The sequence below is a fragment of the Sphaerodactylus townsendi genome, linkage group LG02 (assembly GCF_021028975.2).
Source record: "Sphaerodactylus townsendi isolate TG3544 linkage group LG02, MPM_Stown_v2.3, whole genome shotgun sequence".
Taxonomy (NCBI): Eukaryota; Metazoa; Chordata; class Lepidosauria; order Squamata; family Sphaerodactylidae; genus Sphaerodactylus; species Sphaerodactylus townsendi.
In genome coordinates this window covers 171,844,046-171,859,982 of record NC_059426.1, presented here as the reverse complement: position 1 = coordinate 171,859,982, position 15,937 = coordinate 171,844,046, and the positions used below count along the sequence as shown (strand labels likewise).

The following is a 15,937-nucleotide window of genomic DNA, read 5'->3' as shown; positions in this document are numbered from 1 at the left end:
GCTTGTAAGCCACCTTGAATCTCCTTACAGGAGAGAAAGGTGGAGTATAAATCCAAACTACTACTACTACTACTACTACTACTACTACTACTACTACTACTCTTCTTCTTCACATAGTCATTACAATTTTGATAGAAAGATGAGCTTTGAATATTGAGCAGTTTTCTTGATTTGCAAGGGTCTCAATCAAGGCCTGCGTGATACAGCAATTCACGTATCAGACTAGAATCTGGATTCAGATCCATATTCAGCTATGAAGCTCGACAAACGTGGCCCTGCCCCTCTCTTTCAGGGTTGTCTACCTTACTGGGTTGTTGTGAGGATAAAATGGGCAAGGGAGAAACACATGTCCAGAGGCGGAGCAAGGGGGAACTGCGCCCGGGGCGCGTGTGCACCCTGTGCCCTCGCCGTAGCGCCACCCCGGAATGCCACGCCCCCGCCACACCCCCTTCGCTGCTCCACCCGGGGCGTTGCACCGCACCCAGCCCTGTTGGCGCTACGCCACTGCACACGTCTTGCAGGTCAACTCCTTGGAGAAAACGCTGGAGAAAAAAAAATGTACCAGTTTGTGATACGCTTTAAGCAAACACGGGTTGGGTAAAAGTCTTTGCATGTTTACAATAGCAGAGGTAGCCCCCCCCCCCCCATGCAAACCCCTCAGCGGGTTGCAGCGCAAAACGGATGCTGTTTTTTCCCCCGTGCCACCTGAAGCCGTGGCACTTTGTATACAAGGCTCCTGAGTGCTCACGGATTTAGCATCTGTGTGTCATCAATGGTTTATTTCCAAACTGACCTGTGCTTCTGTAAGTCGGACATCACTTAAAGAATAAAAGACACGGCTGCATTAGCGCAGCCGCGGGGAGGGGAACGCACGAAGGGCTCTCTCGGCTGCGGGAGCCTGGGTTTCGCAGAGGGGGCCACGCTGGAGTTCTTCTACCTCGTTGGGCAGAACAGAACTGGGGCATTATCACGTTAGGTCGTTGAAGTGGAAGGACCGAAGCCCCCCTCCGGTTTCCTCCGTGACATCCAAGCCGTTCTTCCCTAAGTGTCTTTTTAGGCAAGTATAATGCTTTGTGGCGTTAACCTGCACAAGAACTTTCGCACAATACAGAGCGACGGGATTAGCACCTTCTTGGCGTCAGCCTCATCTGAGGGTGTTTGGGGGCCTGGGGGTGGAAAATCCATAGGTTACTCGCCCCATCCTAGAGGAGTAAATAGATTCCAACAAATCAAATAATTCTCAGTTTGGGGCTGTTCTCCAAGTGGCGTAGGAGGTTAAGAGCTCGTGTATCTAATCTGGAGGAACCGGGTTTGATTCCCAGCTCTGCCGCCTGAGCTGTGGAGGCTTATCTGGGGAATTCAGATTAGCCTGTGCACTCCCACACACGCCAGCTGGGTGACCTTGGGCTAGTCACAGCTTCTCGGAGCTCTCTCAGCCCCACCTACCTCACAGGGTGTTTGTTGTGAGGGGGGAACGGCAAGGAGATTGTCAGCCCCTTTGAGTCTCCTCTGCAGGAGACAAAGCGGGGATATAAATCCAAACTCTTCTTCTTCTTCTTCTTCTCCAAATCAGGCAGCTTTGCCCTGATAGACATTATCTTTCCCTGGAGGTTAAACTGATCACGGGATGCACCAGGATTAAAGGTGAAGGTAGTCAGTCCCTTGGGTGAACACTGGGTCATTATTGACCCATAAGGTGAAGTCATGTGATGACATTTACTAGTCAGGTTATGTTTACAGCGTGGTTTGCCACTGCCTTCCCCAATTGTCCACACAACACCCAGCAAGCTGGGTGCTCATTTTACCCACCTCGGAAGGATGGAAGGCTGAATCAACCTTGAGCCGTCTACCTGAAACTAACTTCCTTCGGGATTGAACTCTAGTCACAAGCAGAGTTTAGACTGCAATACTGCAGCTTATCCCTCTGCGCCATGGGGCTCTCGCACGCAGGATTAGACCCAAAGAAAAGCCAAGACCCATTCTGTCTCTGAAATGATATTTCCTGCTTTCCCTTCTTTCCCTCAGACACCACCCAGAAAGCCTCAGGGATGGGGGAGGGGGTTTAAGGAGCCCCCAACAGCAGGGGATGCCCAGGAAGGCTGCAAATTGAATGGAATCTCTGCCAAAATTCCCTCCTCTTTGCGCAGCGTAAGCGCCTTTTGCGTGCACCTTTGGAAACGCTGAATCTGGTGTTCTGCTAGACTAGATTAGAAGAGACCCTCTGATCTTCTCCAGCATGGCTCTTATGTGTACTAGAGCCAGCATGGCGTAGTGGTTAAGAGCAGGTGGATTCTAATCTGGAGAACCGGGTTTGATTCCCCACTCCTCCACCTGAGTGGCAGAGGCTTATCTGGAGAACCAGATGTGTTTCCGCACTCCTTCATTCCTGCTGGGTGACCTTGGGCTAGCCCAGGGGTCTGCAACCTGCGGCTCTCCAGATGTTCATGGACTACAATTCCCATCAGCCCCTGCCACCATGGCCATGGTGGCAGGGGCTGATGGGAATTGTAGTCCATGAACATCTGGAGAGCCGCAGGTTGCAGACCCCTGGGCTAGTCACTCTTCTTTGGAACGCTCTCAGCCCCACCAACCTCACAACAGTGGTGGGATCCAAAAATTTTAGTAATAGGTTCCCATGGTGGTGGGATTCAAACTGTGGCGTAGCGCCAATGGGGCTGGGCGGGGCACGACGGGGGCGTGGCCGGGCATTCCGGGAATGGGGCATTCCTGGGCGGGGCTGTGGCAAGGACGCAGCCGCTGTGCCGGTCCTTGGCGGGAAACAAATGCACGCAGGCGCAGGCTGCCACGCACGCCGGTGCACCTCCTGCTAGACTGCTTCAAGTTCTGCGCGCTACTGCTGAGAGGAGGGGCGTCACTAAGGCCAAAATCACTTGGCAAAATCACCCATTAGTAACCCCCTCTCCGCACACACAAATAATGAGTAACCTACTCTCAGGAACCTGTGAGAACCTGCTGGATCCCACCTCTGCCTCACAAGGTGTCTGTTGTGGGGAGAAGAAGGGAAAGGAGCTTGTAAGCCACCCTGAGTCTCCTTATAAGAAAGAAAGGTGAGGTATAAATCCAAACTCTTCTACCATTGTGAAGTGTGATCCTAGAAACCTCTTTCCCTGCCTGCTGATACTGTCCCAGGGCTGGAAGCTCCGTTGGTCCCTCTCATGCACATTCCTTGCCTTCCTCCTACCAAACATCACCCGCAGCCTCTGCTTGCAACTGCCCTGCCTTTGAATGCCAGAAGGAGGAAAGTTTGATAAACCCAGACAGAGAGAGGCCGGTTGGTACCTGGCAGGTTTGGGTGGTTGCAGCCATTCCCGTGGAGGTGTCTGCAGTCTCCACATGGACCAGTGAGACACTGGAAGAAAGTAAGCCCTGCAGTGCCCGGAGGCAACCGCAGGTGGAGAACAGCAGCGGACTGCTCACAACTGGCCCAGCCAGGCAGCAGTGCCTAGTGCCTAAACTTCAGCCGGCAGCTGCAAGGGCTAGAGGCAGAGGCAGCGCCAATGGGTCTGGGCGGGGCACAATGGGGGCGTGGCTGGGCATTCCGGGGGCGGGGCATTCCCAGGCGGGGCTGTGGCAAGGATGCAGCCGCTGTGCCGGTCCTTGGGCGGGAAACAAATGCACGCAGGCGCAGGCTGCCACGCACGCCGGTGCACCTCCTGCTAGACTGCTTCAAGTTCTGCGCACTACTGCTGAGAGGAGGGGCGTAACTAAGGCAAAAATCAGGTGGCAAAGTCACCCATTAGTAACCCCCTCTCGGCATACGCAAATAATTAGTAACCTGCTCTCGGGAACCTGTGAGAACCTGTTGGATCCCACCTCTGAGTTTGGGCACTCGGTCTCGAAAAGGTTCACCATCACTGGTCTAGTGGAACACATCTTGTGATGTTACTGTGACCATATTGCCCTGGCATAGCATGGGAGGGGGGGTGTGCTTATTCACAAGCATCCCTGCCGGCGTGCCACCCTAAAGGGTGATGCTGGAGTTGCAGACATGGGGAGCCTGGCCAGGTCTACCTACAAGAAGTTTCCAGGAATTGTTTTCCTGTTCTCAGGCTCTAGGCTTGCTTGCCCTACCAGCACCTTTTCAGCTCCACAGCCAAGGAAGAATGTGTCCTCAACACGATACAGCAGCCCTGCTGAATGGATACTCATTTCCAGCCACAAGAAGACTCCTGATGTCATGGCCTCCCCTGTTTATCGTAACCAGTGGCGGGATCCAAAAATTTTATTAACAGGTTCCCATGGTGGTGGGATTCCAACAGTGGCGTAGCGCCAATGGGGCTGGGCGGGGCATTCCGGGGGCGGGGGCGGGCATTCCGGGGGCGGGGCATTAATAATTTCTCGGTTACTGTAAAAAACTCTTACTGTAAAAAAAAGTTCCTAATTTCCAGCTGGTATCTTTCTGTCCATCATTTAAACTCATTATAGCAAGTCCTATCGTCTACTGCCAACAGAAACGACTTCTCCTCTCATTGACTGCCTGTCAAATACTTAATACTTTCAAATACTTAATTTTGTTTCTAGAAATCAAAAGAAGGATACTTTCCTTAAACAAGGAACTTGACCATATTTCTAAAACATGTTTTTCAAACAGCCCAACAGGGAGAATTATCCCGTTTTCTTCGCTAACCAGCCACATAGGAAACAACAGGACTTTATGATTTTTGGACCTAATGGAATTTCTGACGGAAAAGCAGACCCAATTAGCAACCCCCTCTCGGCACACACAAATAATTAGTAACCCACTCTCGGGAACTGGTGAGAACCTGCTGGATCCCACCTCTGATCGTAACCCAGATACTCCCTTCTGTAACTAACTTCCTCTGACCACCTTACAATGCACTCGATTGTTTTTCCAACAGTCCATCCGGACACCTCCCAGAGGTTGTCCTGACATCCCCCAAAGGTAGTCCTTCACCTAAATATCCTACCCTCCAAAGAGCCAATTGCCCAGTGCCATTGACACCTTTCCATCTTTGTTGCTGTGTACAACATATTGCTCCCTGGAACCCAATGCTTGCTGTTTGGCTGTGAACCCTGGATCTTTTTCACATTGCAATCAGGCCGTATTACCCATTTATCCCATACCTGTATTACTCATTTATCCCATACGGAGCAGCAGTGGCGTAGGAAGTTAAGAGCTCGTGTATCTAATCTGGAGGAACCGGGTTTGATTCCCAGCTCTGCCGCCTGAGCTGTGGAGGCTTATCTGGGGAATTCAGATTAGCCTGTGCACTCCCACACATGCCAGCTGGGCGACCTTGGGCTAGTCACAGCTTCTCGGAGCTCTCTCAGCCCCACCTACCTCACAGGGTGTTTGTTGTGAGGGGGGAAGGGCAAGGAGATTGTTAGCCCCTTTGAGTCTCCTGCAGGAGAGAAAGGGGGGATATAAATCCAAACTCTTCTTCTAAATCCAAACCTCTCTCTATTCCAAATCTATTTTCCAACCAATCTGTATCTTAGGAACTCTGTGTGTGCATGTTTGCTGCATTGAGCCAAGTGATTGTAAACCCCTTATCCCTATATTTAAGACTGTCAAATTCGCATTATAATCCTTCTCTGTGGATTTTCTTCTGAGAGCTGATCTTTGTACACACTGGTATTAAAGATTCCTTACCCAGCCTCTCGCAACATTAATACGCAGTCTGCTGTAAGCTAATATTCCCCACTCTATTGAGAGACGGTGTCTCCACCTTGGGTAACATTAGGGTCCCATGTTACCTGGGTGCGGGAAGGAATTACCATTCTATTTAGGATAGCTCAGATGCATAAGCCCATAAGTCACTCTTTTCTTACCCAAGCCCTGGTTTGCTCCCTAGGAAAGTGGGATTTCGCTTTCTTCTGTTTTGCACCACATTTCCATACCCAAGTAATGAAATTTGCTTATTTTTGCCTCATCTTCTTGTCATGTAGGCCGTGCCTCCGGCAAACTCGCCGATCGACTGCATGTTTCCTGGACTGCAAAGCGCGGCGTCGAAGCCTTGTACCATGAGGATAACCAGTCTGCTGGGTGGCGTCAGCCATTTATATGCGCCGGAGTTTGCTGTTCCCCAGGCGGTTGATGACGCTACAGGGAGCGAGACTAACAAAAGTGAGCAGAAGTCAACCGTGGACATACTTTTATCTCATGCCGATGGTGCTTTGCCATGATCCAGAGATTTCTTAGGGAAGTGAGGGGGGGAGGGGCAGAGCAGCAGCGGCGAAGTGGTTAAGAGCAGGTGCACTCTAATCTGGAGAACCAGGTTTGATTCCCCGCTCTGCCACTTGAGCTGTGGAGGCTTATCTGGTGAACCAGATTAGTTTGTGCACTCCCACACATGCCAGCTGGGTGACCTTGGGCTAGTCACAGTTCTTCGGAGCTCTCTCAGCCTCACCCCCCACACATGGTGTTTGTTGTTGGGGTGGGAAGGGAATGGAGATTGTAAGCCCCTTTGAGTTTCCTTACAGGAGAGAAAGTGGGATATAAATCCAAACTCTTTTTCTTCTTACGGTGCTATCAAATTGCCTCTGATTGGTCTGTCTGCCAATAGAGTGCATTCCCCTCTCTCAGTAGAATGAAAAAATGTTGGGTGGTGGATGCTCCAGTTGAACATACATGAAATGGCCTTATACTTACAGGGGTGTATCTACAGAAAATGGTGCCCCAGGCATGCCGTCAAACTGTGCCCCCCCCCCCACCTCTTGCAATCTGCATGTCATGCCCCTTTTGTTACACGCTTACACCTCAAGGTCGCATTAGCCTTTTTTGTCACTGCATCACACCAACTGCTCGTATTTAATTTACTGTTTACTCGTACCCCAAGTTCTCGTTCTCGCACACTACTACTCAGTAGCGTAAGCTCCATCCAGAGAGGGGGGACAGCAGCCAGGGTGCCCCAAGGCAACTGGCGCCCAGGGCAGGAGCCCTCGCTGGGCCCACACTCATTACGCCCCTGCACAATTATACTGACTCTTGCTCCAGTAAGGTCAATATTGTCCATTCAGACTGATGGTGACTCATTGGGGTCTGAGGTCTTTCCAATCACATTCTACCTGATCCTTTCCACTAGAGATGCTGGGGATGTTGGAGTTAGTTAGTTGTGGATCGGCCCAGCAGCCCTCTGTGCAGAGTGCAGCAAACGAAACTCTCCCAGAGAGATAAGTGTAGAAGGAAAAACACTTACAATTGTTCAAGTATCTTCAGTCCACAGCTTTGTTTCAGGTGAAAGGTAGATAGAAAGAAACCCTGGTCTAAAGAATATACCTCCCTATACAAGTGGGCACCTAAAGTGCCATCCTGTGCATGCAAGCATGTGTGGCCCTGTAGGGAAGTTCCACAGAGCCAGGAGACCATCATGGCACAACCGTGTGCTAGGACAAAGGAAAGGGGAATGGCTGCAGGGCGAAGAAGCAGGAAGTTGGTGGGCAGACCCCAGGCAAACAAAAAATAACAACTTAGAGCAGCGATTCCCAACCAGGGTTCCGTGGTACCCTGGGGTGCCGTGAGCATGTCCCAGGGGTACCGCGGCAACACTACCGGCCCCCCTCACTTTTGTGGTGTCTCTCGCCAGCGCCAGCAGGGACATGGAGCTGACCCAGGAGGCAGGGCCTGCCGCAAGGTCAGCAGTCAATTCCTGCACACACCCCGTGCTTCCCTTCACCCTGGGAGGGGAAGGTGGGGGGGGGGTGGCAAGCAGGGGCACTGGGAGGGGAAGGTGGGGGGATGGCAGGGGTACCGTGAGATATGAAGAGTGAGGTCAAGGGTACCCTGATGTTGAAAAGGTTGGAAAACACTGACTTAGAGATACTTAGAGACTCATAGCGCCCCCCATTGTCCAGGCATGCAGAATTCACTTATTTCAACAGGAAATTGGACCTGGGATCGTTGGCCGTCCAAGCAAATGCTCTACCCACAGAGCCACAGCCCTTCCCCAATTCTTACTTTTGTGGCAGCACCTACCCTTCTTCAGAGTAATGTTCCAGGAATTTCCTTCTGCGCCTGGAGGATTATGAGATTGCGAGGCATCCTGGGCCATATTTTTGGGGATTGGTTTCTATTCGTTTTGTTTATTTATTAGTCTTTTTTTCATCGCCATTCCCTGGGAGGCTCACGATGATTAACAGCCTCACTTAAAACAATGCAAGTAAATACTTTAATGCTCATTCCCTAAAATACATCTGAATCCAAAATCAGTAACATGAAATTATCGCAGCCATTGGACTGCAATGCCTACTGGATCACCTGCCACTGGATCGTTTGATTTAAGTAAAACCACTGCAGGGAAGATCCATGAAGGGGGGTGGGTGAGGGCAGGAAGGAAAGGGAAGGAACGAAAGAAAGAAGATTATTTTAAAAGAAAAAGATAAGGAGGGGAGGGGAGGAGAGGAGAGGAGAGGAGAGGTAGGGAAAGGGGAGAAGGATCTTTGAAAGAACTAATAAGTAAAAAAAAACTGTACCAGCAATATAACAGATAGCTGTATAAATGTGGGGGAAAATCTATTTTAAATCAATTAATACGTTTACATGAATCACAATTTTGACTCTTTGTGTTAATAGCAAAATTGTTACATTGAGTACATTCAAAATAACAAAAAACCGTCCGTAGCCTGGTTCCACTTGTCTCAAGAATTTCTTTCTCAGAGACTATTGTCATTTGATTCAGATCTATAAATCAACATCAAATTTATGATCTGTACATATCGCTTGGTTCCAGGAGAAAATTTAAAGTTTAGTAGTTCCCTGCAATGCATACCAATTTTGTAGTAACTGAATAGTTCTCAAACGTAGACAGCTGAGTTTAAATTTCGCAACTTGCTAGGAAATTTTAAAGAAAACACGGACATTTCAAAGGAAACATATTTCAAAACACGGACATTTCAAAGAAAATCAAGAAAACCCCAACTGGGAGCGTTATTTCTGCCTATGGACTACATAGACCTGTTTTGTGTGCTTCTGTCCTTTATAGATATGTATAACCTGATTGGTACTTTTCAGTTTTTTTTATTATTTTGAATGTACTTAATGAATATATGTCTCAATTTTGCTATTAAGGCAAAGAGTTAAAAATTGCGATTGATATAAGTTTATTAGTTCGTTAAAATAGGAAGGTTTTTTTCCCACATTTATACAGCAGTCTGTTATATTGCTGATACAGTTATTAACTTTTTGGCTGTGGACTCTGTATCATCCAATGGAATAAAGCATCCAATGGAAGAAGTCTAATGGAAGAAGTCCAATGGAAGAAGGAGATACAGAATAGAATGTGGTGTATTCTGATTTAGCCACCTGTGGCATGTTTCAAAGAGTATCTGTGTTGGACTGCAGTAGAACAGCTAGATTTGAGTCCAACAAAATTGGGGGGGGGGGGGGCAAAAACTTTAAAGAGCCATACCCCGAAAAACTCATACCCTGAAAACTGTGTCGGTCTCTCAGGTACTACTGGACTCAAATCTAGCTGTTACGTCTGTCCAGTAGTACCTGAGAGACCGACACAGTTGAGTCCAGTAGTACTTTCTATCCATCACCTTCCTTCCCTTGATCTAGACCAGGGGTCTGCAACCTGCGGCTCTCCAGAGGTTAATGGACTACAAATCCCATCAGCCCCAATTGGCCATGCTGGCAGGGGCTGATGGGATTTGTAGTCCATGAACATATGGAGAGCCGCAGGTTGCAGACCCCTGATCTAGACGGTTAAGATTGAACACTGTCAGTTATGTGATTTCCCTTTCAGCTAGGAAATCTAAGAATGCAGGACTAGGAACAAGCCATCCCCGGAATGTCCATGCAGAAATAGCTACCCGGCAAACCAAAGGTGCCTCAGCTGCTCTTCCGGGCCACGGGATGTCGCAGAGTGGTCTTTCCCGAAACAACTTAAGCCTGCTTTCTCAACAAGAAAAATGACGGTATGAGAGACATACATACATACATACATACACACACACTCAAACCTTTAATAGGCATCAATAAATACAAAATATGGGATCCAAGAACAATATAAATCATCTGAAATCCAAGATGGATCAACAATCCAAAACCTTTCCCAGGAATTTGGCGACCCACTCCAAAACCTCAGTTGAGCTGTTATTGAACAAAAAACAAGCAACCATGTTAGGCATAGAATTCCTTAGTAGAGGAGGAAATGATACCCTGGAAATCAGGTCTAAAATCGAGATATTTAGGACAATAGAATAAAATAGGCAACGTCGTCTCAGGGATATTGATTCACAGGAAGCGAGAAGTGCACGCGGGTCAAGAAGAAATGGGACGCGCTTCCAGTCCCACCTCATGCCAGAGTGCAGGTGGGTGATCGGCCGCCTTGAAAATCTTGTTAGTTTCTAAGATAGTTTCTAAGACCAATATGGCTACTGCCAGAAGTGGTTTAACACCACACCTGGCATTGTGCCCCACCCATGTCCCTCCTGCATCCCTCCCACTAATTGCCAGGCTCTGCCTAGAATCCCTAGCTCATAGGTGTCAAACCCGTGGCCCATCAGATGTTCATGAACTTCAATTCCCATCAGCCCTTGCCAGTATAGCCAATGCTCGTGTTGGGAGGGACTGATGGGAATTGTAGTTCATGAACATCTGGAGGGCTGCAAGTTTGACACCCCTGCCCTAGCTGGAGGCTCCTAAGAAAGCATGATGGGTGGATAGGACCGTGTGAACCGAAATTCGCAATGGAGCTTTTCAGTCTATGGGCGTTTCCCCACTTACCTTGGTCCAAAGGTTGCTGCGCGCAACTCCCAGCACACCCGGGCTTCCCGACAACCCCGCGCTCTGCGCGGGGTCATCAAAAGGCGCCGTTTCAAAAGGCGCCAGGAATTACACGCACTGAGGGGGCGCGACAGCGGCAGCGTTGGGGCGGCTGCGCTGTCGCCGCCCCTGTAGTGGGGAGTGCTGGGTGACCCCGCGCTACTTGAGGAGAGTAGCACGGGGCTTAAGGTAAGTGGGAAAACACCCTATGTTACTGTCCAGCTGGGCTGTACCCGTGCATTGTAGGAAGGGGCCACTGTCTTTACGCTATAAGTATTCAACAACACCTCTCAGGTTTGAATTCATAATTTGCAGCTTCTGACTTTGACTGTCTATCTTTTTCAGGAGACTGGACAGCTCTTCCAGACCAACGATTGTGTCAATAGCTGGGACGCTAGTTAGACATGGAATGTACCCGGAATGGTCGCTTCCTGTATTTGAGTTATGCCACAGAATGATATTTTTTTCCCCGTTTCGCATTTTTATACCACAGATCACAGCCTTGAAATGTTAAAGAGCCAATCGGGTTTCTTCCAGTTGATGAAACGTGCCTAGTTTTTGTGATAAAAGTATTCCGGAGGAAATTCTGCTCATAAACACAAATGACAGGAGGCAATCAGTTGCAATTCTTCTTTCGCACAATCGTTGGAGTGTGGTTTTATTCTGTTGTAAAGCAGCTTTTCCCAGAATCCAGATTCGCTCAACATTGGAAATCCTGATCTCCCCACCACCACCACCACCTTCCAAGACATTGCCCTCCCGTGAGGGGAAGGATGCAAAAAAACACAGCTGGGAGAAATGCAGTTTTGGACAGAAGAGTCATAGGAAAAGGTTAATCAACCTTCCCCTCCTCCTCCTCCCTCTCTTCCTCTGCTCAGTCTGACCATCCCGAAGATTGCATTGCAAATAAAATCACCGCAGAATTGCAGAATCGATCCTTCTTGTCATTAGTTTTAACCTCACGATTATGTATACGGGGAGTACTTAGCAGTGGATTTGCAAAGAAACAATCCAGGGCTATGCTAGACTTACTGTGTCGTTGCTAATGAGAAGATCCGAATTCTCCATTTTTGCTAAATCCGTATTTTTATTTCTTAACGCAGTTTTGCTTTAAGGGTTTCGGAAGAAGTGTCGGTAACTTTCGTTCCGCATAGGTTGGAAGAGGCTAGATGTAAAAGGGAAACATTAATAAAAGATAATTTGTTTAAGAAGACCATGACTTTCCTGAAATATGAAGAGGAGAAAGAGGCATTTGAGAAATTTTGATTATGAGAACTATAACTTACAAGAAAGTTATCATCCCTTTCTCATACGTGACTTCCTACAAGGTAGTGTAAACTGTCTAGGGCAGAGGCGCCCAACTCTGGTGCTTCAGATGTTCCTGGACTACAATTCCCATCGGCCCCTGCTGGCCATTGGCCATGCCAGCAGGGGCTGATGGGAATTGTAGTCCAGGAACATCTGAAGCACCAGAGTTGGGCAACCCTGGTCTAGGGTAAACTGCAAGGTAGGGTAAACTGTTTAATCAAAGCAACACCCCAGAGATGGAATTTGGAAATATGCCATATAAGATTAAAACAACCCCAAATGCCCTCACCTCTAAGCCTCAGAACTGCCAATGATTCCTACAAGGAAAATAAGTACATTAAGTCCTTGGGCGTAATGATGCTAACAGAATGAAAAGGGTTTTGTTCTTCCAATCTCCCTTTCACAAAGAATATCTTTTCAGAAAACGATGCGTTCCATTTTTACTGTTTCTCAATGCTTTCGCCATCTAACCTTTCCAGAATCAAATGCAGCCTTTTATTTTTCAAAAAATCTGTGCTTTGTTCCCCACACAAAATAAATCTTACAACCCGCTATGGATCTTTTTGAATGCAGGCTGCATTCTCTTTGGAATAGCTGTTCTTTGGGGATTCGGTTTAGGGAGAAGGCCCTAAACCTGATACATATCTGTGTGCTCTAGCAGTCCTTTCAAAATGCTGATTTTGTGCAAGCCCCCGAACCTTTTCCCTGTAAAAATCCCGCAAGTTTCACCCGGCATTTAAATTCTTCTAAATGGATGTTACTTCTCCTCTTCCTATTACGGATTCCCTGTTCCTTCCTTAAAACATGATTTGCATAAAAGGATCTGAATAATTGATATCTCGTAGGCACTTGTGTGTCACTGGGTAGAGGTTTGCCCATAGTCACGCTGAACCTAACACACAGCTCATAGCTTGTTTAATGGGATGGAAGCCGACAGATTCTCCTTATACCGCTGCTATAGAACTCATAGCTTTCAAATGACCTTCGTGTACTTCTATTCTTTTCTCGGTGATCTGTGGATGCTCTTTTCCTTCCATTAGCAGAAAGGTTCAATGTGAACTTTCCCGTGTTCCATCAGAGAATAGACAGTTTGGACTGGAAACGTATTGCCTGGTTTCTATTAAATTATCTATTAAATTATATGACAGAAGAAATTCTTAACAATACAAGCAGAGGTGGAGATTCACGCTCACACAACTTAATCCTTTTGTTCCTCTTGCTTCTGAAATAAATGAGTTGCTTATTGAGCCAAGTCAAACATAGAGAAACAATTTGGGGGATTTCGGCTGTTTTAGCTTTCCAACAGCCCTGGGCGAACACATTTTTTGAACACATCCAACTCCTGATCTGCAGTCCGATTTAATCTGCGTGAACCGGACCGAAATCAACAAGTTGAGAAAGAGAGTTTGTGGACTATATCCATTCTGTGTTACTAACCTTCCAAAAGAAAAACAAATTTAGTGTGCTGATAACCAGATTTACAATGATTTTAAAGTTAAGAGGATTACAAGAGTGCCTGAAAACTCATTCAGAGTTAAAAGCGAGATTTATTGGGTGAGTACTTATGTTTTGCAGCCAAAACAGCAGCACTGGACCGAGTCTGAAAGTGGATTTTAGAAAATAACAGTTGCAGCTTAATGTCTAAGAGACTGGAATGTCATCCAGGAAGTTCTTCATTTAAATCTTTTCTCAGTTTAAGACAAAAGTCTCTTCCATTCTTATTCATCTGTCATTTGGTGATACAGTAACCTACTTTTCAGTGATTTTTTTAACCAACAAACAGTGGCATTTTTCTGCACAGAATATTTAAAATGTTTTGCAAACATTTTGAAAACAGGTTGTGGTGGGTTTTCCGGGCTGTGTAGCCGTGGTCTGGTGGATCTTGTTCCTAACGTTTCGCCTGCATCTGTGGCTGGCATCTTCAGAGTTGTGTAACAGACATCTTTACAGTGTGTAACAGACTCTCCTCTGTGATACACCTCTGAAGATGCCAGCCACAGATGCAGGCAAAACGTTAGGAACAAGATCCACCAGACCACGGCCACACAGCCCAGAAAACCCACCACAACCAGTTGAATCCAGCCGTGAAAGCCCTCAACAGTATTTTGAAAACAACTTTTTGGGGGTTTTTTTGCATGCATAGCATGGAAAAATAAAGTGTTTTCAGTGAAAACTATTTTTTTTTAAAAAAACCATGCTGTTGTGTGTATTGTCAAAGCCTTTCATGGCTGGACTCAACTGGTTTTTGTGGGCTTTCCAGGCTGTGTGGCCAAGATGTGGCACCAGCCTGGAAAGCCCACAACCACCAAGCTGTTGTATATTCGAAGCTACGGAGACTCGATATCCAAAGCCTTGCTAATTCGGACCTCATGCCTATGTAACCTCTATCTGTGGGGCAGAACTTGGAATGAGTTTGCAACAACAAATTTTTTAAAAACCAAATGGTTTACTTTCTTAATATATAACATCAAACATCAACATTTAACATCACACTTCAAGATCCTGTTCAGGTTGCATTTTCAAGTCCTTATATTTACAGTCTACTGATACTGCCAAGTCCAATTCTTCTTTGCAAGTGGGTTGGCTCCTGAAGACTCCAAGGGCTTGATGAACAGGATTCAACATGATGAAGGTTTCCAGGAGAACTCTCACCCATTACAAGCATTAAAAAACCCCGAAACAATAAACTCCAACATTTACAACATAGCAAAAATAAACAACTACCTTCCCAGTAGTTCCCAACAATATTGCAGTTACCTTAACAAGGTGTTAAGGGCTTATAGCAGAAGTCCCCAAACTACGGCCTGGGGGCCAAATGTGGCCCCCTGAAGGCATTTATCCGGCCCGCCAGGCATGGCAGCGATGGCTCCATTCATGTGCAGTGGGGGGTCGAGGGAGAGGAGGAACTGGCCCCAACGGCTGTGGCTGCAGTTACATGATGGCACCCCCAAATCTCCATGCATTTTCTGACCCAGAGTTGGAAACCTTACATGTTGCAACGCCTGCTCCTCCCTTCCCTCTCAGCTACTCCATGTTTTGCTCTCAGGCTTTCTGTTCTGCTTCACTCCCATTGGCATCAGCCAGGCTGGCGAATCGCTCGCTGGCTGCTAGGGAGGAAAGAACCCAGGAAGATACCTGATCCTGGGTTAGATGGAATGTTTCATTGGGAAAGTTCTGCTTTTTTTTTTTTTACAGGGGAAGGTATTCCACAGCCTCCCCAACAATATTTGGAGCCCACCCTGTACTTGACATACTTTGGTCACTGTTCTAAAAATAGACCATGACAGAAAGGCTGAAAGGTGAAATCAAACATTTTACAATCATTTGTGCATAGGAATTTGTTCATTGTTTTTTTTAGTCCGGCCCTCCAACAGCCTGAGGGACAGTGAACTGGCCCCCTGTTTAAAAAGTTTGGGGACCCCTGGCTTATAGAAATAAAGGTCCGAGTCTGGTAGCCTTGTCTCCTCCAAACTACATGAGCTCTGCAGCCTCCTGCTGCTTTGAGTCTCCACCCCTTTCTGGGTCAACCCATTCTGAGCATGGGGGTTACACCTTCGTAGCACTGAATGCATCTCACAGAAAAAAATTTAAAATGGGAAAATTACACTTTCGCATAATCGGGAGGCAATACAGAGTTAATTAGTGTACAGCAGTGATGGAGATGGCAGGCAGCCATTTTGCTAGATGAGATGACGTCCGTAGCACACTTCAGCAAATGGCAGACATGATGGAGAATCACTGAAGGCAGAAAATGAAGGGGGGGTAGAGAAACAAAAGTGAGAGCTTCAAAATTGGGCGGGAAAAATAAAACGTTTCCTGATCTTTGCACAGGAAGCAGGAAATGTGTTGAAAACATCTGGAGGAAGAAAGATCACTAAT

The 15,937-nt window shown here is 47.3% G+C and overlaps 1 protein-coding gene across 1 annotated transcript in view; it reads left to right on the top strand.

Moving 5' to 3' along the window:
• The window catches only part of LRRC9 (leucine rich repeat containing 9), an 87,291-nt gene extending 75,613 nt beyond the window's left edge, over positions 1–11,678 (top strand). Inside the window, exons 26-28 of the mRNA XM_048484661.1 lie at positions 5,932–6,109; positions 9,729–9,900; positions 11,096–11,678. Coding sequence (XP_048340618.1) covers positions 5,932–6,109; positions 9,729–9,898 — 348 coding nt within the window. The 3' untranslated portion in view covers positions 9,899–9,900; positions 11,096–11,678. The remainder of the gene's footprint in view (positions 1–5,931; positions 6,110–9,728; positions 9,901–11,095) is intronic.
• The last annotated feature ends 4,259 nt before the right edge of the window (positions 11,679–15,937 follow it).